Raw genomic sequence first — 23,055 nt, 5'->3', positions numbered from 1 at the left:
TATTCTTTGGACAGTTTGGATTCATTGCTCACCTTCTCTCGGGAGCTCTGGATGTCACAGAGGCTCCTGTCGGCCCTTGGAAAGGAATTGGATTATAGCTCAGAGTTGCCCATCTCCCAGAATAGGACCTAATCCATTTCCTTTAAGTAAGTAATATTTCTTTTAAAAGTTCAGTTTCCATCTTTGCTTGTTGACTCATGATTTTTTACTCGGTTTGAAGAATAAGAGTATAAATTAAAAATGAAGCCAGTGTTTTCCTTTTGTTGTTTTTACCTTGTGAATGACATTTGAGATCCTGGAACACACGTCTCCCAGTTAGGCTGCTGTGTCTTTCTGCCTGATACTTCTAATAAGAGTGCCTTGTCTGCCTGGTCTCAGGACAGGCAGATAACCTCTGGCATAGCAGCCAAACTCAAGAAAGCTTACTCTTTCAATTTTGACTTATGGAAGACTACTCTCTCCGCAGATTTTTGCAGCTCAAGTGGCAGCCCTTCTTTCCAGCCCATCAAAAGCCATGCAACTATTCCAACAGCCCATGTGATGCCTTCTACTTTGGGGACTTCTCCTGCCAAGCCAAATTCTACACCTGCTGGACCCACTTCTTCCAAACTCCCTTTGTCAGTGTCGGCTGAAAGTGTGGGAGTGACAAGAAATGGAGATCTTGGTGCAATGAAACGTTCTCCGGGCCTGTCTAGAGATCTGATGTATCTCTGTGGTGCTGCTGGAGAAAATGGAATTGAACACTCCTGGTTTCCAGCAGTGGGCCATGAAAGAGAGGAAGAGATGAGGAAATTTGATATTCCCAGCATGGAGTCTACTCTCAATCAGTCAGGAGTGATGGAGACACTTTTTTCTGATCCTCACTACAGAGTTCACTTCCACAACCCAAGAGCTGACACAAAAAAGGAATTGTACAAAGTGCTACCTGAGGCCAAGAAGGCACCAGGCAGTGGGGTGGTTTGTGAGCGGAATGGACCACACCTTAGTGGCAATGGGGTGCTCCCTTTGGGACTCCAGCCTGCCCCTGGCCTCTCCAAACCTCTACCCTCTCAGGTGTGGTTGCCGAGCCCTGACCCATGGCATCCCCGTGACCAATCTTGTGAGCTCAGCACTTGTCGGCAGCAACTGGAGTTGATCCGTTTACAGATGGAGCAAATGCAGGTAGAGGCCCTTGTTCCTTGGATTTATAGGTCCTGCACAGATCTTAGAATTGTATTGTCTTTATCCTATAGGTTTTGACTCTTAAGAAAATATTTGTAAGAAAGAAGGAAGATGTTTGTCAGGAAATGAAGGCTTGTGGGCTTTTGACTGTTGAATCTGTTAGTGGTCTAATTAAACACTAGATAAGTTCTCCAAAGTAGAGGGTTACAAGAGAAAACCCATTGATTTTCTAACATTGATTAACATTGATTGCATACCTACTATGTACTAGTCATTAGGCTAGATACTTTCGCTTATAGACTCTTATTTGATCCTCATAGCACCATGACAAAGTAAATGTAGAAAATTACCAGGTTCTTAGAATAAGTAATATGCCTAGGGTCACAAAGCTAGTAAGTGGCAGAGCTAGGGTTTAAAAATCATTTTGAACCCCTGTGTTCTTTCCAGTATATCACTTTTTTTGCCCAACAAAACAAAACAAAACAGAAGGTTCCTATGCTGCCGTAGAGTGGGGAGGAAGGGAGCAGAAAGACATACTCTCTTCCCCTGGTTGGTGAGAACATCTTAGCTCCTGGTTTGCCTGTGTTGCCAGATAAGAAAGATTATTGACCTTTTCTTAGAAACTAGAGTCTTTCTGAATTTCTGAGCAGGGAGTGTCCAGTTGGCAGAATCTTCCCTGGCAGGTTCTTTCTAGTCATGCATCAGAGCTAAAATTATTTCACAAACACTGGGCCTTCTCAGTCTGAGCCAAACCAAGGCTTGACTGCAGACCCAGCTGGGTACTTGCTCAAGTGTTTTCAAGTGCTATGGGTCAAGATCATGTCATCTCCCTAGCCTGCTTGTCTTTCAGCTTCAGAATGGAGCCATCTGCCACCATCCCACTGCTTTTGCTCCTTCACTGCCCATCTTAGAGCCAGCACAGTGGATCAGCATCTTGAACAGTAATGAACACCTTCTGAAGGAAAAGGAGCTCCTCATTGACAAGTAAGAGGGCAAGGAGTGCCACAGGGCTAGCCTCTGCTTTCCTAGCCCCAGCTGAAGTCACCTAATGACATCTTCCCAAGGGCAGTGCGTCCTCTTTGCTTAGGCCCAAGCTTTGCCTCATGGTAGAGCTATGTTGATAAACAGCCTAGTCTTGCATCTGACTGTGTGATAGGCCAGTTGTATATCTCTTCAGGGGCTCTAGGGAGTGCCTTAAAGGGGGCAGCTTGTTCATTGCTGCTTAACTCTCCTCATACCTTCTCAGTATGCTTTGTAATTTGCTCTTCCTCCTTCAGCAAAACAGTGCTGTTCAGAATCCATGCTCTTTGCTTACGTGGTATGGATTGTACCCATCTCTCAAGGAAAGTTGGGTTTCATATTGCAAGCAGGTTAGTGTCAGGATTCTAGACCTGATTCTACTGACTTTTGCAGGCAGAGGAAACACATCTCTCAGCTGGAGCAGAAAGTGAGAGAGAGTGAACTACAAGTCCACAGTGCCCTTTTGGGCCGCCCTTCCCCCTTCGGAGATGTCTGCTTGCTGAGGCTGCAGGTAAGCATTGGCAGCTAGGATGACATTGTGCTCATCATAACTCAGTGTCTTCTCTATGGTTGGCACCAATAGGTATCAAGGGATACAAAAGGGACCGCAAGTGGTGTAAGATGTCTCTGCCCTCAAAGAGCAAACATCTTAATTACAAAGCACCCCCTTGTGGGGGCAGAAAAGGCTTGAGAGTAGATCAAGTTGAAAGTCCAGATGCCTTGGTGTCAGGACATACTTGGGAAGGAAGAAAGGCAGAGCAGGATGGATAGTAAGGTTCTAGAGTCAGGTGATGTTTTCAGAAGTCACTCTAACAGCCCTGGCCAAATGGAGGGAAAAGCAGAGGTGATGGGGATGAGTCATTCTCATTTTTATTCCTCCATGTCGTAGGAGCAACTGCAGGAAACCATATTCTCATTGAGGTAAATGGCTGTGACAGTTGAGAGCTAGTAAAGAACCTTTCTTTGTTGACCAAGCTTCTACAATTTGGGCTTTTGAGTAAATGGGTATTAGACAGGCCGTGGTACTGGTGAGCTTGTTCAGACAGTATTCCTTCTCATAGAATCAGACTGTTAGGTGGGGAAGGACCCTAAGGTATAAACTAGTAACAATCCTCTAAATTTACTGGTGAAAAAAATGGAGGCCCAACTTGGAGGAAGAACTTGACTAAGATCATATAGAGAATAAGTGTAAAGGAACCAGGCATTGAGCCCAGGTCTTCTGATGTTTTGTCCTGTATTCCTTCCAAGTATTGCTTGAAGGCAGTGGCTTGAGCTTGCTTCAGAATCACTTGGAAACTTGTTAAAGCACAGATTATTGGGACCCATCACCACAGTTTCTGATTCAGGGGAACTGGGAGTTGGGTCTAAGAATTTGCGTTTCTAATAAATTCCCAGGTAATGCTGATGCTTTTAGTCCTAAGACCACACTTTGGAAAATCATGGCTTTAAGAAATTCTTGGAGAAGGATGACATTTTACCACAAAGTACGCTGGGAATAAGTAAAGTATATGGAACTGTGAGGCTTGGGAACAGGTATATATTGAGAATCTTTCTGGCAGGAATTGCAGCGAGAGAACACTTTCTTACGTGCACAATTTGCGCAGAAGACAGAAGCCTTGAGCAAAGAAAAGATCGAGCTTGAAAAGAAACTCTCTGCCTCCGAAGTTGAAGTCCAGCTCATCAGAGAGTCACTCAAAATGGCATTGCAGAAGCATTCAGAGGAGGGGAAGAAACAGGAAGAAAGGGTAAGCTAAGGAGCTGATGACTCTCTGATTCACAAAGGAGTTGGCACCAGAGCCTAGGCTGTTCTGGCCCCCATTCCTGGAACCAATTGGGTGAGACCCTTACTTGGCTTCTCACCATGGATCAACCTGCTAGAAATGGAACACTCCTTTCTGCTTCATCTCCACAAAGCTTCTCCAGTTAGGGAAAGTCATATAATCCCTCATTGTCCTAGACTGTGATGTGCCCTCACCTGGCCTGGGTAGAAAGCCAGCCTGAGCAGTCATGCCAGATGGCACTGTTTGCAAGGTGTTTAAACACCTGTGGTAAACACAAGTAGCCCTCACTTTTCCTAAAAAGTAGAGAAAAACTCCATGTGTGCAATAGTTCGGGAGCTTTTTATTTTCAACCAGTGCCCTTAGAATTGCTGTGGATGAGATTGGGCATTATAGGAGAAGCTGGTTTAAAATCTTTTGGTTCTGTTTGTACCTCCAATTCACAGTTTCTTCTAGTACAGGTGTTATTGAAGGACCAGTTTAGAGATGTTTAGTCCTGGACTATTTGCATGAAAATCAACAAGAGCAGTGCTTCCCAAACTTTAATGTGCTTAAGAATCACTTGGGAATCTTGTTAAAAATGCAGATCCTGATTCAGTAGTTCTGGAAGAGGGCCTGAGATCCTGCATTTCTAACAAGCTCCCAGGTAATATTGGTGCTCTTGGTCCAGCAAGGACTTACAGGACTTTTAAAAAAGAAAATTATAATCAGTATATGTATCTAAGTTAAATAATCAAGTCTTAATAGCTTTATAATGAAAAGTAGTAGTCCTGTGCTCCAGCCACAGTCCACAAAGGTATCCGTCCTCAATTCTTCTCTTTTCCCTGATATACACACACACACACCCCTCTGTATTTCTGAATAGAATGCTTTTCTTGCATTTTTAAAATCAGTTTTAGACATTATCTGTTTTTGTTTCATGGATGCAATATCTTCTCTCTCTGAGGATATTGGTTATAGCTTTTTTGGATGTCTACTTCTGCTTATAGTGTTGTTTCTTACTTCCTTCAGGCCCCCCCTTTTTTTTTCTTGTTGGAGGCTTGGTGACCCTTGAATGAATGGGCACTCATATTTAATAGTGAAGCATTAAAAAGCTGAATGGAAGCTCTGGGTATGTGGTAGTTGCCTGGAAGACTTCACTATAGGGTGATCAGACTTAGACGGCCCTTTTCATTCATGGACCCTCAAATGTCAGTGCCTGGATTCTTCTCCAGAGAAGAATTTTCAACCTGCAGCCTGGTGGGGAGACTGGGAAGAGAAATACTTTTTACTTTCGGATTTGTAATGGCAAGCAGGAGATTGGGCTTAGAGTCCCACAGTCAGTACATAGATTTTCCCTTAAATACTTGTTTTCAACCCAGCACTTCACCCTCTCCCTCTACTCTGATGGAATCCCTGAGTCTGAAGTCTCTCATTTAATTTCTCCAGAGAATAAATCTCTAGTCTCCTGTTGGAATGCTCAGGGTGAAGGTGGTATCCAGTTAACCTGTAGATAGATTTCCAGTGAATCCCCCTGTTTTTCAGGTGTGTGGCTGATACGTGCCTCCACAGGTACCTGGTGCTTTAAGTACAGAGCTTCCCAGGAGTTGTAAGGGACATGCTATCTCCCATAATATCTATAACTCGCACTGCAGATTCTAACTTCCTCTCCTCCACTGAGTCAATTATCCCTTGCTGTCTACTTGAATCTTTCAAAAACATGTTGTTATCTCTCATCTGCTTTTGTCTCCTCCTCTTTTCTCTTTTTCCTTCTAAATTTAATACTTTATTTCCTTCCTGTCATTTTAGAGGTGTTTTGGAAGGGAGAAGAGATAAACATCTATAGTTTGTTCACCATTTTTTTATATTCAAAGTTGGTTATCGGCATTTTCAGTAAGCTTCCCGGGTGATTTTTGATACATTTTAAAATGCAAGAACTGTTCCTTCAGAGTTTGAAGGGTACAGATTGTACCAGGGTGGGCTTTTGGCCTTTTCAGGGATTTTTCTTAGTACTCTCTTACTTTTGGATTAAATTAGTCTTGTGCTTCCTCTTTGGTATAAACGGACCTGCCTCGGTTCTTCTCTGCTTTCTTTTCCCCCAGCTTCCCTTTTTCATAAGCCAAAGAAAAAGTCAGAGTAGTGAAGAAACAGTCCCCATCCAACAAATCTTCACTAAAGGCGTGATCTGTGTTAAGTGCTAGGGATACAATAATGAGGAAAAAGGACACAGCCTTTCCATTCAGGGAGCTTACAGTTTCATCAGTCCTTCCAGATGATTGCTTGGCTTTATATCGTGTGTGGTGTTTAGGGAAGAAGGCATTACCTATCTTAGCAGAATAGACCAGACTGGTTGTATGTCTAGAGGGAAGTGCTGTCGATTCTTTAAAACTGCCCAAGTTGCCCTTCTCTGTCCTTGGCTGGAAAGTTGGGATGTTTTAATGCTGCAGTTTATGCCCTCATTCCAAATGAGAATACTTGATCAGCTTCCTTCCTTTATTGCAGTGGAACAATATCCACAGCCCAAGGGTTCAAGAGATAATGGTCACTTTGAAACAAGTTGGTGTTCAGGGCCCTTGGAGAGGCCAGTAGAGACAAACTCTTAACGTTTCTTTCCCAAGGTCAAGGGTCGGGATAAACACATCAATAATTTGAAAAAGAAATGCCAGAAGGAATCAGAGCAGAACCGGGAGAAGCAGCAGCGTATTGAGACCTTGGAGCGCTACCTGGCTGACCTGCCCACCCTGGAAGATCATCAGAAGCAAAACCAGCAGGTAGCGCAATGTCTGGGCATACCTGGGGCAATCAGGGAGTGGCCAAGCTGGGGGACTTTCTCATCATTTACTGTATGCAGTTACTCTGTGGCTTCCTGAAAGGAAAACCCCAAGGGAGCCATGTCCAGACTTACATCTGTCAAATTAACAACTGGACTGCAGATTTCTTGAGGTGCTCAGACCAAATCTTCCCCTGGCTTGTTGACCTAAGCATGGGATCCTGTCTCTCAGCTTAAGGATTCTGAATTGAGGCGCACAGAGCTGCACGAGAGAGTGACCGAACTGGAAAGTTTGTTGGAGGAGACCGAGGCAGCCTGCAGGGAGAAAGAGGCTCAACTGGAAAGCCTGAGACAGAGGGAAGCAGAATTCTCCTCCACTAGACATAGGTAAATACTTCTATAGAGCTTGAGGCAAAGGGAGAGGAGAGCTAGGTTCTTGTCCTGACTTTGTGCTACTGTGGGCAAGTACTTGACTTCTCTGAGCTTTGGTTTCTTTGGATTGTGAATGATATGAATGCCGTTTATGAGCAGTGACTATGTCTTTGGGGCCTGGAGATAGGGGTGCAGCCACAGCTTGTCATTATATCCCTTGGAAGAATCCAACTCAGTGCTGATACATAATAGTCCTTGAGTATGTATGTGTCAAATGAATGGAAGTACTTTATAAACTAGAAAATGATGTGTCTGTATATTTATAAAATGGACCTGGTGCTGAGGACTGGGGGCTGTTCTCATTTCCACCTTGTAAACTAAAGGCTACTGGGAGCATCTGTTTGTCCTCAGTCCTAGGGTTTGCTTTCCATTGCCACAACAGCTTCTGAGAGCAAAACAAGATGCCATAGTGTACTCTCAGGGTATCTTGGGAGCCTCTTCCATTAGTCACCTGGTTTCCAAATTAGTAGCAGTTTCTGAAAATGAGATGGCTGTGTTTCAACAGCCTTTTGGAGCAAATCCAGTTTCTAATGGGATAGATTGGATTTTTCATGCCATATTCAACCACAGAGACCCTGTTGTTTCCCTCAGCAGATGGGCCATGATGGAAGTGATTGTGGGGACCTACAGGAGGAAACTTGTGGTTGGACTCAAAAGTTGGGTTAGGGGATAAAGTTGGCTCTACCTCAGACTATGTGTGCCAAGATAAAAGGAGCTCTTTTTGGAATTTTCCAAAATTTTACAATGTGCATGTATGACTTTCAGAGTCTAAATACATGTGATGAATGTTTATTTTTAAAATATCAAATAATAAAAGAGCCTTGGGCAGGTAGAGAATTGATGGCACCTTTTAACAGATGTTGGCCCTGAGGGAAGAGAACTAACATACACAGAGCAGCAACTGTGTGCCACTCGCTACATTACAACAGACCAAAGACATTATTCCCAGCTATGGCTCAGAGGAGTCTTAAGTGTAACATACAGTAAATAGTAGAGCCAGGAATCAAAACCACATCTCTCTGCCTTCGGAGCTCTTGAAGAGGCACTGTCTTTCAGCCTGCAAGATAAGCAGTGTGTGAAGAAGGCCAACGGAGAAGGTCCAGGCCATCAGGGAGAAGATCCGAAAATGGAAATAGAGTTTTGGCAGAAGGAATGTGATTCCCTCCGAAAGGTAACTGAGGATATCTAGGCTGCGACAAAACAGGCAGGCTAGGAGAGGAACCATGAATTCCTGGCCTGGGTCACCTGGAATGTGCTACCCAGAGCTTTTCTTTCTCTACTGAGAAATTGTCCCTGTATAGCAACAACTTGCATTTTAGATGTTCACCCCTTATGACAGGCAAACTTGACTCATCTAGAATACAGGCAAAAGTTAGGAAGGGACATGTCTCTGAGCATCCAGAATAGATGCCCCAAGTTGTTCACTCATGGTTCAGGCTCCATACAGAACCTCTTGCGCTGGGGAGAGTTCCAACCAGTGAGGTGGTCTGCTTTCCCAACTCAGCAGAGAAGAGTTGAGAAAAGAGATGACCTGTCCATGAGACTGACTGAAGATCAGCACAAAAGAAAAAATAGTTCAGAGGATACCTGAGGGCTCAAAGAAAAGGAAGTCATGCCTGTTCAGGATCTCTCCTTGGACAGTCAGTGGGACCAAAGCAATAAGTAGCAACAGCTTTCACAGCCCTGTAGAGGGCAGGCTTCATTAAACTAAATTTTTAGCCAAGTCCTTTACTAAAGAACCAGAGTGTACGCTATCTGCATATAAATTTGATTCCACTGGCCTGCAGTCATTAGGATGAGGGTCCCCCTGTTGCCTACCCCCAGTAGTGGTCATGGTCATTCCTGTATAAACCTCTTTGTGATTGGAGCACAGGGGTGAGTCTCATTACTCAATATCAGGAGTCTGGGCCCTGTTTCTGTAGGTGGCGCTAACTAGGCTTCACCCTGGACTCAATACCACTGGGACTGTACAGCGGGGCTTAATAGCTAGACCACAGATGCTGATGTAGCTCCTTGCCCTCTGATCTCTCCACTGGCCCTGTGCTTATGGCCTTCTTCACTGACTTTGCCTTTCAGATTGTGGAGAAGCAGCAGCAGAAGATGGATCAATTGCATTCACAAGTACAGGTGAGCAGGAGTCCTTGGGACATGGTGGTTAGGACTTGATGGAATCTCTAGAATTCATCCAACATTTTATTCTGTTCTCTGCAATACAGTTTGCCCAGTGTTAGGGATACAGACAAGAATAAGACCGGGTTAGTGCTTTTGAGCCTACAGTCTTGTTGGGAAGACAAAAGTGGCAGCACAGTACTGTGAGAGCAATGTCCACATTACCCTGAAAGCACAAGAGTGTCAGTGGGAAAAGGGGAGGTCAAGGAATGTGTTCTGGAATCCTGAGCCTTGAAGGATGAGGAGGAATTAGCCAGGCAAAGAAGAGGAGCCAGATAGAATGGTGTTGGAATTCCAGATGGAAGGAAAAGCATGAGTAAAAGCATTTCACACACAGTATTGGTAAGGGCCTGGACTGACCTCCTCAAGACAGGGAATGTTTGGTATTCTTTTCTGTATCCTCAGTGCCTGTTACACAGTAAGTGCTTAATAAATATTGAATTGAATAAGAAAGTTATGGTCTAGTGGCAGGAGGAATCATGTGCACAACCAACTAGAATATTAAGCAGATGTACTCATGAGCCATGATTGGAGGTAAGAGTGGCAAGGCAGAATTAGAATTACTTGGATCTGATTTGCAGGCTGGGGAAGGCTCAGGTGGCCCTTGGAGGTTTCCTGCAGTGACAGGCAGAGCAGAACAGTCCAGGCAAAGAGGAGGGGAGTGAATACAGGCAGTGAAGCTGGAGCCTTTGGAGATGGCAGCCAGTCATTCAGTATGCCAGGAATGTTGGTTTTGTGGAGGGTAAGAAGAGATAGGGTTAGAAAAGTAGGTAGGGGCCACACTGGCCTGGAATGCCCTGCTGTAGAGTTGGACTCTATTTGGTAGGTGGTCAGGGGCTATAGGAAGATGTAAATGGATAGTCACAGATCAGGGCTCTTCTGAAATAATTTCTAACAGCAGTGTGTGGGCGGAGTGGGGGGTGGGGCTTCACTGTGTAACTGTGTAGTCCAGGCCAGAGGTGATGTCTGAACCAGAATTGCGGTGGGGTACCTAAAAGAGCAGAAAGAAGGGAGAGATGTTTAGTGGGTTCACTTGGTACCCCTGGTGTCTTCTCTCACTACTTTTTGTGGTGGGATTCAGAGCCTAGAGCAGGAAGTGGCCCAAGAAGAAGGAACAAGCCAGGCCCTGAGGGAGGAGGCCCAGCGGAGGGAGACAGCGCTGCAGCAGCTGCGCACAGCTGTGAAGGAGGTAAGCAGCATAGCCAGGCCCTTGGCACTGCCTCTACAAGCCTGATTTCTCTGTATACCCTCCCCAGCCCTACCCTCATAAGAACCCCTGTGTTTGGAGGTCCCTGCTGAGCTTTTTTGGCAGCACCTGTCTTGGAGTGGCCATATTTACCCAGGAATGCTTTTTGTATGTAGAAAGTCATTTTCTCTCCTTTTGTCTTCCTGCAGCTGCAGGTTTGTATGGTTGCAGAGAGAGGTTTTCAGAAGACTGGGGGTTTGGTGGTTCTCCTGAAGTGAACAGCTGTCAGAAGGGGGCAGCCATGTTCCTAGCCAACTTGCCTAGGAAGGAGTCTCCCAGAGCTGGGGTGGTCACATGGCCCAGTGTGGGTAGAGGGCTGGGACTGGAAGAGGAATTCTGTTCAGGATCTTGAGAGCAGAATAGAGGTCGGGAGGGAAGAAGAGTGGGCTAGCTGTTCAGGGAGAGGGAGGCAGAGACACAGACAGATACATATAAACAGCTGGTCTGTGTAGTGAAGCCTAACTCTATATAGGGTGAGCATTTTAAAAGGTACGGCAGATTCCAGCACTGAATCCTCTAGTCCCCAGCTTCTCCAGCCTCCCACCCAATGACCACTAGCTGTTTTATTGTCTTCCTTGACTGCTTTATTTCTCTGACACTCTGATCAGGCTGGCTGGTGGCCACTTTTGTCAGGGTGGCAGGGAGAGATTGAAACCAGTGTCTCCTCAGATTTCACAGTTCACGTTAAGCCTTCTCTAATAGCCTGGCTGACAGAGTTGGCTGAGGGACTGGCTTCAGATAGAGTTCCTAGGGGAGGGAGCATCTTCTCTGGTTCCTGAACAGAAAACTGGAGGCTGATGACTCAGAACCTGCTGGAGAGTGGCTTGCTCACCACCATTGGAGCCGTGTGGACCCAGCCTACCTGCAGGAGGAAGGAGGCCTGATGGTGGTGGAACTGTTGGTGGGGGTGGGGGTGGAGGGGGAATAGCCGTGACTCACACCCTCCCCTCCACACACATACATACATGTATCCACACCCATATACACTCATGCACAGATACTCTTGCCTATTTTTGGACCTGGGTTAATGTGGCTTGTCTTTCTGCTGCTCAGCTTTCAATACAAAACCAGGACCTGATTGAGAAGAATCTGACACTCCAAGAACACCTGCGCCAGGCCCAACCAGAGACTCCACCTTCACCCGAAACAACCCAGCTGGCACTTGAGCTACACCAGGAGTTGGCCAGTTGCCTGCAAGATCTGCAGGCTGTCTGCAGCATTGCAACCCAGAGGGCCCAGGGCCATGACCCCAATCTCTCCCTGCTCTTGGGCATTCACTGTGAGTCCCCAGGCTGTTCTGGGACCCAGGAGAGAGGGGCCTTCATTCTCCCTTCATCTCCATCTGACTTTCTCATCCTTATGGCAATTTGTGAACAGGGCTACCTAGGCAGGTCACCACTATCTGGGAGTTTGTGTTTCACAGAGTTAGGTGTTCAGTAAATGTATTTTGGAAGCAGGCACCCTCATGGGGCACCTTCATACAGGACAAATAAAAAGTGAGCCTTGGGCAGCAAGTTATCAGCCCACTATCTCCAGCTGCTTTTTAAAAGTATCACGTCCTAAGACCTTTCACACTGCCTCCCCACTCCCTGCCATATGAAAATGTCTCCTAAGTGACATACCAAGTAACCTTCTCTTAAAATGCTCTTCTCTCCAGCTGCACAACACCCAGGGACTCAACTAGACCTGCAGAAACTGGATGTGATCAGGAGGAAACTAGAGGAAGTTCAACAGCTGCGCCGTGACATTGAGGACTTAAGGACCACCATGTCAGACAGATATGCCCAGGACATGGGTGAAAACTGTGTCACACAGTGAGGAATGCTAGGGATGGGACAGGACCTGTTTCCCAGTCCTGCAGATCCCTGCCCTGACAATCTCTTGCTTACTGTCTGCTGCTATTCTCAGAGAGAAGAGGGGGAGGTGAGAATATGTTGTGGAGCCAAGGACTGATTAGGGAATTGTGCCCACCCTGCCCCACACTGGGTTTGCCTTGTTAGATGTTTGTTCTGTCATCCTGATTCACCCTTTGATGGTGAGTTACTAATTAACTTTTGGAGATAACAACTAAGTCAGCCCTAGGCTGCTCACCTCCCTTCTCCATCCTCTGGGATCTATTTGTTTCATTCCCACTCCACACCTTGGTCTTGCAGATGCCCAGATCTCATTAGACAGGCCTTGAAAGTCTGAGTACCAGTACCAGTGGCCATTTGAGAATTCTCAGGTCCATTGCCAGCTCTCCTAGGAGCCGAGTTGGCTTTCTGGGTTTTCTCAGGCCCAGTCCCACTGTGTCTTCCTCTGGGTTCTTGTTCTCCCAGAAGCCTCAGGGTGTGATCCATTTGTTAGCAAAGTTCCCACTAGGGTGGGGGCTCAGGGATTGTAGCAAGGCCTCCTTAATCTACCCAACAAGCCGTTTTAAAAGAGACCCTGCTGCCCTCTGCCCCTGGGGCCCTGACCCTATGGTTAGCACAGTCCTCTTCGTTTTCAGGCCTTCCAGGCAGCTGCCTTCTTGGGCTTTGAGTGCAAGCTCTTCTCTGTGGTTCTGGGGCTTGGGCAGGATTTTTCTTCAGAATGCCCTAGGGCAACTGTCATAAGCTGCTCACTCTCCCTGGGGCTAGGGCCCAGGCCTGGTCGTCATAGATGCCCTTGTATCTGGGGGGAGTCCTTTCCCTTTTCTGGCTCTGGGCTCCTTGAGAGTTCAGAGTACCCAGTGCAGCTCAACTTTAAGTTATAGCTTTTAGTATTTTGTGTTGGTTGGTTGGTTTCTGTTTCTTTCGGGCCTTTGGACCCTCTGCTTTCTGGTTTCTCTTGCCTCCTGGTTGAGGGAGCATCTCACAGTTGTTTTTGTCTGGCTGTTTTGGCAGGCCCCAGGCCTCCTCTAGATCTGGAGCAGGCAAAGCAGGGGCTGTGCAAGTATGGGGGGAGCACTAAGCAGTTTAGGATCCTAGAGTCAGCCACCATGAGATTTTTGCTAAGCTTTGGGCCATCAGGGCAGTGTCCTGGACCTCACTCCTGGGCCTGAATGAATGAGGCTCTTTCTTAAGTGTTTTTATAAGTTTGTGTTTTATTTATGGAGTGACTTATCCCTTCCATTCAGAGCAGCCCCACCCGCCCATCCCCTCAGCCTCTGGGCTTCTGCCTCCTAACAGCAGTGCCTCCTAACAGCAGAGCCGCCTGGTTGGTCTCCACCCTGTGTTGGGAGCCCAGCCACTATACACACGGGTATTTTTCCTTGTAAAGTTTATAAACAGTTATTTGTATGAATCTTGGTTATTTCAACTGGTTTGTAATGCCTATTTTGATTACAAAATAAAATATTTAACAGACTCTTCAGTTTTCTTTAGCCTTCCATCTTTGCCACCCCCATTTTGGCTTTTTAGAGCCAAAGACTAGTTGTTTGGCCAAGTTCCCCAGACAGTGGCATGGAGGGACCTTCAGCAGGTCCAGCCTCGCGTCAGAACATCTTACCACTTCCGCTCCTCTGCTGTTCTGTAGGGCAAGTAAGATCTTCCTCTCCTTACTGTTGGGCAAAGCTGCCCTGCATCATAGAGCAAATTTGTCACTATAAAGAGTTTCAGCAGCCGTCCCAGAGAGGAAGTCTGCTGCTTCTGGGTTGCTATGAGGAAATAGCTTTTGCAGAGCAAAGCAGGACATGGTGCCCCACCCAGGGAGTTTCTTCCTTGACTATATTATCTGCCTGAGCACCGGACCTGTAGTCCTCTGGGGGCCATCATGTCCGACCCCAGATAGAGTCTCCAAAGCTGGACTGGTTGCTGGAGCCTGCTTCCCCTGGACCCCTTGAGTTTTTGCTGGGAGCAGTAGCTGGTTTGCAGGCCAACCCCAGCATGGAGTTGGGGCTGAGCGGGGGGCTGGGAGCAGCTGTGGATCTTTAACAAGGGCCAGCCAGAGCCCCGACACCAGTCCCTGCCTCCTCATTCCCAGAGCTATGGCCTCTTACCTAGGTCTCCATCTGGCTCCTTGAGGGTGTGGCCCGTCTCCTGCCACCACCCTTTCTTGTCTGAACCTGCCTGAGTGGAGAACTTGGGAAAATCTCCAGTGAGCAGTTGTTCCCGCTTTGGTGTGCCTCCCCTCCCCCAGGGTTGTAAGGCAGTCTCCTGGGGTGGGTAGGTGTGTGTGTGTGTGTGGGGGGTCCCTGGATTAAGTAAGGTTCCCGAGCTTGGGATTGTTGAGTTTGAAAACGGCCCAAGCTTCCAGAGCCCGGAGCTGAGCTGTATTATTGTGGCACCTCCTTTTGGGGACTAACGGTGGCACTGGAGGTGGGTTGTTGGGAACACCAACCCAACCTGGGTGAAGGCTGGCTGGGGACGCCTTTGCCAAAGCCTTGCCCCTTCCCTCCTGGCCTCTCCTGCCACCGGGTCCCTCCCCTGCCTCACTCCGTAAGCCCCAGTTCAGGGAAGAGCCGGAGGGAGGGAGGCGCAGCTACCAGGGGCTGTCCAGCGAGGGCCCAGGGTCCTCGGCGTCGGGCCGGGGAGGGGGAGGGGAGGGGGCCTCCGGCGCGCGGGGCGGTGTCGCGTAGGCCCCGCCCCGGCCGCGCGCCTGCCCGCGCCACCCATTGGTCCCGCGAGCGGTGACTCGCGGGCTGAGCAGGAAGGAAACCGCTCCCGAGCGTGGCGGCGTCGTCTCCCCGCCGTGCAGCTGCCGCTACCGCCACCGGTCCGACCGTCGACCAGTCCGTCCACTCGCAACATGAGCGGCCTGCGCGTCTACAGCACGTCGGTCACCGGCTCCCGCGAAGTAAGTGAGCGCCCGAGGCCAGCTCTGGGGAAGAGGGCAGGAACCCCAAGTCCGGGTGCTCCTGACCCGGACGCCCGGGAGCCGCCCTCCGGACGGGGGTGGGGCGGGGGGCGACGAGGTGCTGGGCACGGCCTCCCGACTGCAGGGGCGGGGCTGGTGACCCCATTCCCGGCCCCTTCCTTCGGACACCCATTGCCGGCACCCCCACTACCAGTCCGACCCGAATCACATCCCTATTCCGCCTTCTCCACTTCCACCCGCGGGGGCGTGGGGTGGGAGTGGCCCTTGCCACCTCTCCACCCAGGCCTGCCTGCCTGGCCTTCGTGGAGCTCTTGGCTCTTCCCACCCGGAACCTTATCCCACTGCCCTTCATTCTGAATCCTCCCCACGGTTGGTGGTCCCTCTCATCCTGACTCGCCCTCCCAAGTGACCAGTGGCCAGAGCCCTATTCCAGCCCCACCCCCCACCCCCTCACGCATATAAAAGCTCCTGGTCACTGCCCTTCACCCTGCCCAGGGTTCCCTCTGTAAATCCTCCTGCCCACTGACCCTGCCGCCCTCCACCCCCAGATCAAGTCCCAGCAGAGCGAGGTGACCCGCATCCTGGACGGGAAGCGCATCCAGTACGAGCTGGTGGACATCTCCCAGGACAATGCCCTGCGGGATGAGATGCGAGCCTTGGCGGGCAACCCCAAGGCCACCCCACCCCAGATCGTCAACGGGGACCAGTACTGTGGGGTAGGGCCGGGGCTTGGGGGATGGAGGGAGTGTTGCAGGAAGACTCCAGCCAGGGTCAGCCCTGAGATCAGGTGCTGGGGTCTCCGGTACGAGCCCTCAGTGACCACTCACTCCCCCTCCTCCAGGACTATGAGCTCTTCGTGGAGGCTGTGGAACAAAACACGCTGCAGGAGTTCCTGAAACTGGCCTGAGCCAGGCCAGCCCACAGTTCCCCCTCCAGACTCCGTCACCACATTCCCCAAGCCCTCGCCCGGCCACGAAGGACCTTGTGACCAACTCCCTGTCATTCCTAACCTTCTGATCTTGGAGCCTCCCTGTCACCCCAGGCCCCTTCTCCCTGACTGTAGCCCCGTGTCTTCCATTCAAAGGCAACATTCCTTACCCTCTAGTCTCAGATATTGTCTTAAACAGCAACCCCAATGCTGGCTGTCCCCAGCCAGGCCCTGGGGCTGCCACCCTGCGTAGTGCTGGCTGATGGGCACCTCCACTGGTTACATCAGCCAGGGCTCTGCCAAAGGCCCCACAGTCCCCCTCCCGGAAGCACATGAGAGACAATTAAATGTCCCATTGCATTGGTACCGTGTCTGTTTGGTTATGGCCTCGGCATCCTGGTAGATGTGACTCCTGAGGCTGCACTCCTATGGGCAGATGCTTGCACTGGCTCCCTGTGTCTGTCATGTCTGAGTGTATGGTGCATGTGCTTGGATGTATGTCTGGCTCAGACATACCTGTGTGGACCAGCGGTTCCTGGAGACAGTCTGTGTGTGAGTCACCCTCCAGTCCACAGGCATGCAGTGGTGTCCGTGACAGTCCTGTGCCCTGGTGTGTACTGCACGTTTGCGTGCCTGTCTGTGAATGTGGCTGTGCCCTGTGGCTGCCGCTTGGGTTCCAGCAAGTTGGCTAAGAGTGGGTGAGTCATGGGAGATGCTGGATGCCCAGCTGCAGTTCTGCTCTCCTGGGGACATGGGAGTAGCGGCCATGCCTTTGTGGCTAGCATTGGCGCAGTGTGCAGGTAGCTGCTGGCTGCACCTCGAGGCTCTAGCCCTAGCTGAGGCTGTAAGGATGGGGGAGCAATACGCCCAGCCCCACCAGCTCCCTCCCTCCCTCTACTGGATCCGCCTAGCCCTCGTGAGCCCAGAGGATCCTGGAGGACAAAGACCTAGGGACCAGGCCCACAGCCAGGGCTCGAGTTACGAGGGGCGGGTCGGCACCGCCCCTTCCCTGGTCAAGAGAGCCTCGCGAAGCAGCGGCGGTGTCGGGGCGGGCGCTTTATTCCGGGCTGGGACCGAGTCCCGGGCCGGGACTGAGGCTGGGGAGAGCCTCGGGGGCAGACGGCGGGGCCCGGCGTGCCCGCAGCATCAGCGCCGCGTTGGGCACCAGGCCTGCGGCCTGCAGCGTGAGCCCATTGTCGTCGTAGACCGTGGGAGGGAACGTGCTGAAGATCTCGCAGGCGGTGGCATCCCTGGCCCTGGAGACAGGGCGGAGCAGATCAGGCCGGGCCCAGGAGCCAGCGCTCCCCTGTGGCCCCGACCCTGCCCGGCGCTCACCTGGCCTGCGCTAGCAGGGCACGCACGTCGCCCACAGTGTCCTCAGGCCGCATCATTAGCAGGAAGGCCTGCTCACCATTCTCGGACTTGATGCGCAGCATGCAGAGAGGGGGTGCTGGCGTCCCAGGGGACTTCTGGCTCCTGCGGGCCCAGAGGCCTTCAGCGCTCCCAGTGGCCCAGTGCCTCCCTTACCCTCCCACCCCACCCCTGCCCTCACCTCTCACGCTCCGCAACCAGGGCCGGTGTCTCCACCACAATTTCTTGGATCCGAGCAGGAAATGCGCAATAGTTCTGGAAGGCGTGATGGAGAACGGACAGAGCGAGCCCCATGCTGCACTGCACTAGTCACCACATCCCCAACCCTTAGAGGAAACTTGGCCTCAGCCAGGGATAGATGAGGCCAGTAGGCCAATGGTAGGGAGCTTTCTGTAAACTGAGGCCTAAGGAGAGGGAGGCTCTGGAAGATGGCTGTGTCATTCCCCCAAGAAGCCCTGAGATCTTCAGTCTAGTGGAGGAGACAACCCCATACAGATCATGACCAGGAGGGGTGCCTAACCCGGCCTGAGGGTCAGGGAAGCTTACCTGGGGAAATGACATCTGAGCTGAGGCCTAAAGTAGGCTGAGGAGTTCTTAGAAATGGAATAGAGAGCAGGGATATTCCAGACAGCATGGGCAAAGACCGTGAGGTCAGGGGAGGCTTCCTAGAGGAGGTGATACTCTTGGGAAACTGCCAACGGTTCACATGGCTGCAGCTGGGAATCCGGTTGGCCCGGAAGAGAACAGGTTGGAGAGGTCAGGAGGGGCCTTGCTATGTATGATGGGTCTGCGGGCTGGAACTAGGAGCTTGGGTTTACCCCTGGTAGTACTGTAGGATTTCAGCAGGGAAGGGCCACATTTTTAATAGCACAGTAGGCTGCTGGGGGAGATGGTTGCCAGGGGCTGGAGTGGAGGCTGGGAGGCCAGCGAGAGGTGGCATGGCTCTGGCAGAGACACCTGGGCCTAGACTGGGGTGGTGAGAGGGCCGAGTGGGAAGACGGGATGGATCTGGGGGACATTCTGCAGTCTGATGCCCCAGAGAGGACTTGGCAATGTGGGGGTGAAGAGGCAGAGGGGTCCTGGAAAATTGGAGCTTGGTGCCTACCACAGGGGCAGAGCTGAGAGGAGCAGCAGGATAGAGGGTGGGGGGTGAGGGAACCATGAGCTCTGTGAGGTGAGTTTGAGTGGCCTGGGGGATAACCAGGAGGCAGTATCCAAGATGGAATTGGGTATTTTGGCCTGGACCTCGAGGGGTCCTGGATTCTGACTTTTCCCCTCTTCCTGCCATTCCTCTCCAAAACCCAGCTGTTCTCCAGGTCCCAGCCCCGAGCGTTCACCAGCTACAGCTCAGCTCTCCATCTGGGCCCTCATCAGAGACCCCCCAAGCCTGAACCTTCACACAAGCCACGGCTCCAGCAGTGGTGCAGACCTCCAAAGAACTAGGGGGGATTAGACTGGCCTCACCTGCAGGGTGTCCCGGATGGGGCCCCGGATGTCAATCACCTCGCCTTGCCGGATCACACACTTGGGGAGCCTGTTCAGAAACTTCTCAGCTGTCATCCTGGAGCCTGCAGGGAGGGTATCGGGAGCCTTGGCCTAAGGAGGGACTGCCAGTGATGGCGGCGGAGGCCACCTGGAGCCTGCCTGTGTGGCCCCCCAACCACCAGGCTCAACTCAGGGCCACGCTCACCTGAGTGCTCCATCCTGTCCGAGGTTTTGCGCATCCTCTGCCGGCCCACCACGCGGCCCTCACCTGGGAACGGGCCCAGCCCATCCTCTGGGTAGATCTGATGGCGCAGGTCACTCACCTGGCAAGATGGAAAAGAGACAGCCATGGGCCGAGCACTTCAGCCCTGGGCCTTACTCCCAGCCCTGTGGCCCACAAAGAACCCAAGCACAGACCTTGAAACAGGCCCAAATGTTGGTCTAATATCATTCCCATTTTACAGATGAAGAAACTGAGGCCCTGGGAGAGAGCAGAGGAGCCACAGTTCATGCTGCTCTCACCCACCTGGGCTGTTCTTCCTACAAGCACCCCTGATCTATGCCAGCTGGAGCCACAGCACCGACATCCTCCGCCCCTCTTCAGGAGCTGACCGTGAAGGGAGTGGAGGGGGGTACAAGGGAGGGCAAGGCCTCCGCTGTTGTCTAGTATGTTGCACAGATTACCTCGCTCGCCCCACCGAGGCCCATTGGGGCCTCAGCTTAGCACAGACCGCCTCCAACGCCCCAGTCAAGACTCACCTACTCTTGGAGCCGTGGCAGCAACAACACCCCCCCCCCCCCCGACCCATGTCCTCATTTGTGGCACTGACCCACCCACACTCTGGAGCACACTTCCCTGCGGGCTCCCCTCGCAGCCTGCTCCATCTTGCACACTCCAGCAGGGGATGCCTCCAGCCCGATCCTTCAGTCCCAACACTTGCCCCCTTCGGTTCCGCATTGGTGGCCCACAGCACTGCCTTCCACCCCACCAGATGGCTCCAAGAGCCTCTGGGGAAAGCCGGGCCACTTCGGCATAGACTCCTCGGGGACCCCAGGTGGTCAGGGTGTCCTGAAGGCAGGGAACAAGGGTGGCGGTCCCGCCTGGCCAGGACCGTGTCTTCAGGGCGCCAGCAGAGGGTGCTGTCTGCTGCTCTGCCACTTGTCAGCACCCACCAGGCGGCAACCACAGCCACGGCAGCCTCCCCACTCCCTTCCCAGGTGGGCTTCAGGCTCCCCCTCCTCCTGGAGGTCAGCAGACTGGGGTCCCCTGAGAGTGGGGAAGTGCCTCTCCACCTCAGACTGGGTGAACCCTGTTTAGCCCCATCCCCTCCAAAATCCCCACCCTGGGAGGGGGTGGTTTGAGGAGGAGCCCATCACCTGAAAGGGGACGCCATCAGGGTATAGCCGCTGGAGCTCTGAAGGGAAAAACCCATCCAAGATGTCTCGGAGGCAGCGCTGCAGGCGGGGAGAGGAAGGCTGAGGCCTGGCTGGACCTGGGCAGTGCGCCCACCCTGCTCCCTCGTGGGACAGCATGACCTGGGCCCTGGGCTGAACAGTGGATCCCACTCTGGAACACTCAGCCCCAGGACTTGTGGGGAGGGGGCCCCCTGCAAGTCATGAATGTAGCACCTGGGCCTGGGCACCCCACAGAGCATGTAGCTTGCCCCATCACCCCCAACTAATGGAGGGCAGGCAAGGGCCCCAGAGTGGCCCAAGCGTGTGCAGGCCTGTCCCCTGTCCCTGCCTACATGGAGGGATCACTCAGGCCTGTCCCCACCCCTACCTGCGTGGAGGGATCGTAGAAGGGCCGGAAGGGCCCATCGAACATGATGATGCCGTTCCAGTAAAGCTTCAGCGGGATGGGCTCAAGGACACGGAGCCGCGCCCCCCCGGGCACCGGAGTCACCTGGGTCTCGCCCTCGACCACCAGCTCACTGAGGTCCTTCAGGCTGGCCAGCAGCCTGTCAAAGTCTACTTCAGGGGGCACCACCGAGTCCCCTGGCAAAGAGGATGGGCACCCATGAGCCCCTCTCCCTGGCTGCTGCAGCCCGTCTCCTCCCCATGCTGGGCAGTGGCCTGAGCATCTCCTGAAGTGACCACCTGGGGAGGCAGAAGGACAATGGATACTGGATAATAACAGCTATCTTTTATTAAGCACCTACTATGTGCTAGGGGCTTACTATCCTTGATCACATTCCCTCCTCAGTCCCAGCCCTATGTGGTAGGAGCTGTAGTCATCCCCATTCTTCAGACGAAGAAACAGAGTTAGAGAAGGTAAAACAACTTGCTTAGGCACACACAGCAGGAAGTGGTAGAAGCCGGACTCGGGCCCAGCTCTGTCACTGGGCTGGTAGCTGGAAAGCACAGAGGCAGCGTTTTCAGCTTTAGACCAAGCCTGTCTAGGTTCAAATCCCAGCTCTTCCACCTTGAGCTGTGTGACCTTGGTCAAGCCTTTGGAAGCTCCGGGCTGCAGCGTCCCCTAGAACAGGACGTCAACAGAGCCCTCCCAGGAGGGCCTGGAGGGTCAGCTCGTGAAAAGCACTCCATCCACCTTGGCTATTGCTACCAACTCAACCTTGCCACAAATGATCCTTGGGCCAACCCTGAGGCTATGAAGCAGTTGTTACCGATCTCCATTTTACAGGTGAGGAAACAGGCCCAGGGAGATGGAAAATGACTCCCCCTGGACCAGCTGGTAAATCAGAAGAGAGGCTGGGGATTTGAGCCCCATCAGACTCTGACAGTCTGTTTTATTCCCACCCATCTGCACCATCAGGAGAGGGGGTGGGGGACAGGTGTCCACTGGGGAGGACGTTGGCACAGCTGCTGGATGGAACAGATATGGGACAGACCTCAGGTGCTGCAAGTGTTTCTGGGTCACAGACCCCCTGTGAGGGGCTGACAGAAGCTTTGGCCTCCTCTTGTGAAAAGTGTGCCTGCATCCAGCAATGCATAAGCTTCAGGGAGTGACAATGGGAGGTGGGGACAGCTACCACAGATGCCAGAGCAGAAGGGGTAGCCAGCAGGTGGGACGCCAGTGGGCACAGGCCTGTTCTGCAGTTCCTGAAGGGACCTGGCCCCCCAAAAAGCCGTCCACCAGGGTGTAACCGCACCCGGCAGGCAACACACCCGTGACTTTCTGGGCCTTCTTGGAGGCCGTTTTTCACCAGGACAGCCAGGCTGTGGCAGGATGTGGGTCAGGATTCTGGGGACCCAATTCCTTTCCCCACATGGCACAGCGGCTGTGCTGGGGAAGTGGGGGTGTGGGTGGCTGGGTTTCCTGTTGCGTCTGCAGCTGCTGAAATAGGCCCCAGCTGGCCTTCCCCTCTCCCACATCCCTTACCGTTGAAGGGGCCACACCTGCCCCCACGTCTTTCCTGGGGTCCCCCAGCATCCCTAAGATTAACAGGAGAGGCTGACAGGAAAACCAAGCACAGAACATCCTGGGCATCCTTGCTATGTCTGGATTCAGAACAATATCAAGACACTGTTTTTCTTTAACCACTACTTTAAGAACAAACCAACAAACCTAAAAAAACAACAGTAAAGATTCTCCCCTTCAACACCGGCCCTCACCTTTAGTCTTTTAGATGGGAAAGTGAGGCCCGGAGAGGTCCTTTGACTGGCCAAAGCAGACCACATGGAGCGGAGCCCAGGGGCTCAGATACTCCCATCCTAATCCAGTGCTCCCCCCGCTGCCCCAAGCTGCCTCCCGGGGCCAGGGCTTCTCCAGGGAGCCGGTAGATGGAGGGGCTGCAGGGGAGGGGACAGGTGGAAGCCCAGGGGAGGATGCCAAGAAATAATGAGGGGAAAAGAGAAGTTTGCCAAGAAAACTGAGGCCCACGGCTCTCCACCAGCTAAGCTAGGGCTCAGCAGGCATGAAAGCAGGGTGGACCAGGCAGGTGTTGGACCCCACAGACCAGAAGCAAGACAAAGGGGT

At 51.9% G+C, this 23,055-nt stretch overlaps 3 protein-coding genes across 16 annotated transcripts in view; 2 read left to right on the top strand and 1 right to left on the bottom strand.

The window, feature by feature from the left end:
* The window catches only part of CEP85 (centrosomal protein 85), a 39,810-nt gene extending 25,928 nt beyond the window's left edge, over positions 1-13,882 (top strand). Inside the window, exons 4-14 of one of the 2 annotated variants that reach the window (XM_037828071.1) lie at positions 467-1,161; positions 2,012-2,145; positions 2,575-2,692; positions 3,741-3,926; positions 6,557-6,709; positions 6,941-7,095; positions 8,197-8,311; positions 9,217-9,267; positions 10,391-10,498; positions 11,609-11,834; positions 12,213-13,882. In XM_037828071.1, coding sequence (XP_037683999.1) covers positions 467-1,161; positions 2,012-2,145; positions 2,575-2,692; positions 3,741-3,926; positions 6,557-6,709; positions 6,941-7,095; positions 8,197-8,311; positions 9,217-9,267; positions 10,391-10,498; positions 11,609-11,834; positions 12,213-12,373 — 2,102 coding nt within the window. In that variant the 3' untranslated portion in view covers positions 12,374-13,882. Of the gene's footprint in view, positions 1-466; positions 1,162-2,011; positions 2,146-2,574; positions 2,693-3,740; positions 3,927-6,556; positions 6,710-6,940; positions 7,096-8,196; positions 8,312-9,216; positions 9,268-10,390; positions 11,442-11,608; positions 11,835-12,212 lie in introns of those variants that run through there. The other variant, XR_005215458.1, reaches the window with a different exon arrangement.
* Positions 13,883-15,148: 1,266 nt separating this feature from the next.
* Positions 15,149-16,625, top strand: SH3BGRL3 (SH3 domain binding glutamate rich protein like 3). The gene is made up of 3 exons (XM_037828085.1): positions 15,149-15,310; positions 15,880-16,047; positions 16,173-16,625. Exons 1-3 carry the CDS (start codon positions 15,263-15,265, stop codon positions 16,236-16,238), a joined length of 282 nt encoding a protein of 93 aa, XP_037684013.1. The 5' UTR covers positions 15,149-15,262; the 3' UTR covers positions 16,239-16,625.
* A 677-nt stretch (positions 16,626-17,302) lies between these two features.
* The window catches only part of UBXN11 (UBX domain protein 11), a 34,764-nt gene continuing 29,011 nt past the window's right edge, over positions 17,303-23,055 (bottom strand). For 9 of the 13 annotated variants that reach the window (XM_037828072.1, XM_037828073.1, XM_037828074.1 and 6 more), the window contains 7 exons: positions 20,899-21,215; positions 20,493-20,570; positions 19,321-19,438; positions 19,095-19,198; positions 17,812-17,885; positions 17,595-17,735; positions 17,303-17,515 (listed from right to left, as the gene is read on the bottom strand). In XM_037828072.1, the coding sequence (XP_037684000.1) occupies positions 17,317-17,515; positions 17,595-17,735; positions 17,812-17,885; positions 19,095-19,198; positions 19,321-19,438; positions 20,493-20,570; positions 20,899-21,215 (1,031 nt within the window). In that variant the 3' untranslated portion in view covers positions 17,303-17,316. Of the gene's footprint in view, positions 17,516-17,594; positions 17,736-17,811; positions 17,886-18,176; positions 18,347-19,094; positions 19,199-19,320; positions 19,439-20,492; positions 20,571-20,898; positions 21,216-23,055 lie in introns of those variants that run through there. The other 4 variants (XM_037828075.1, XM_037828077.1, XM_037828079.1 and 1 more) reach the window with 2 other exon arrangements.

This window comes from Choloepus didactylus, chromosome 2 (assembly GCF_015220235.1).
Source record: "Choloepus didactylus isolate mChoDid1 chromosome 2, mChoDid1.pri, whole genome shotgun sequence".
NCBI lineage: Eukaryota > Metazoa > Chordata > Mammalia > Pilosa > Megalonychidae > Choloepus > Choloepus didactylus.
The sequence above is the reverse complement of the archived record's forward strand: the minus strand, read 5'-3'. Positions and strand labels throughout refer to the sequence as shown.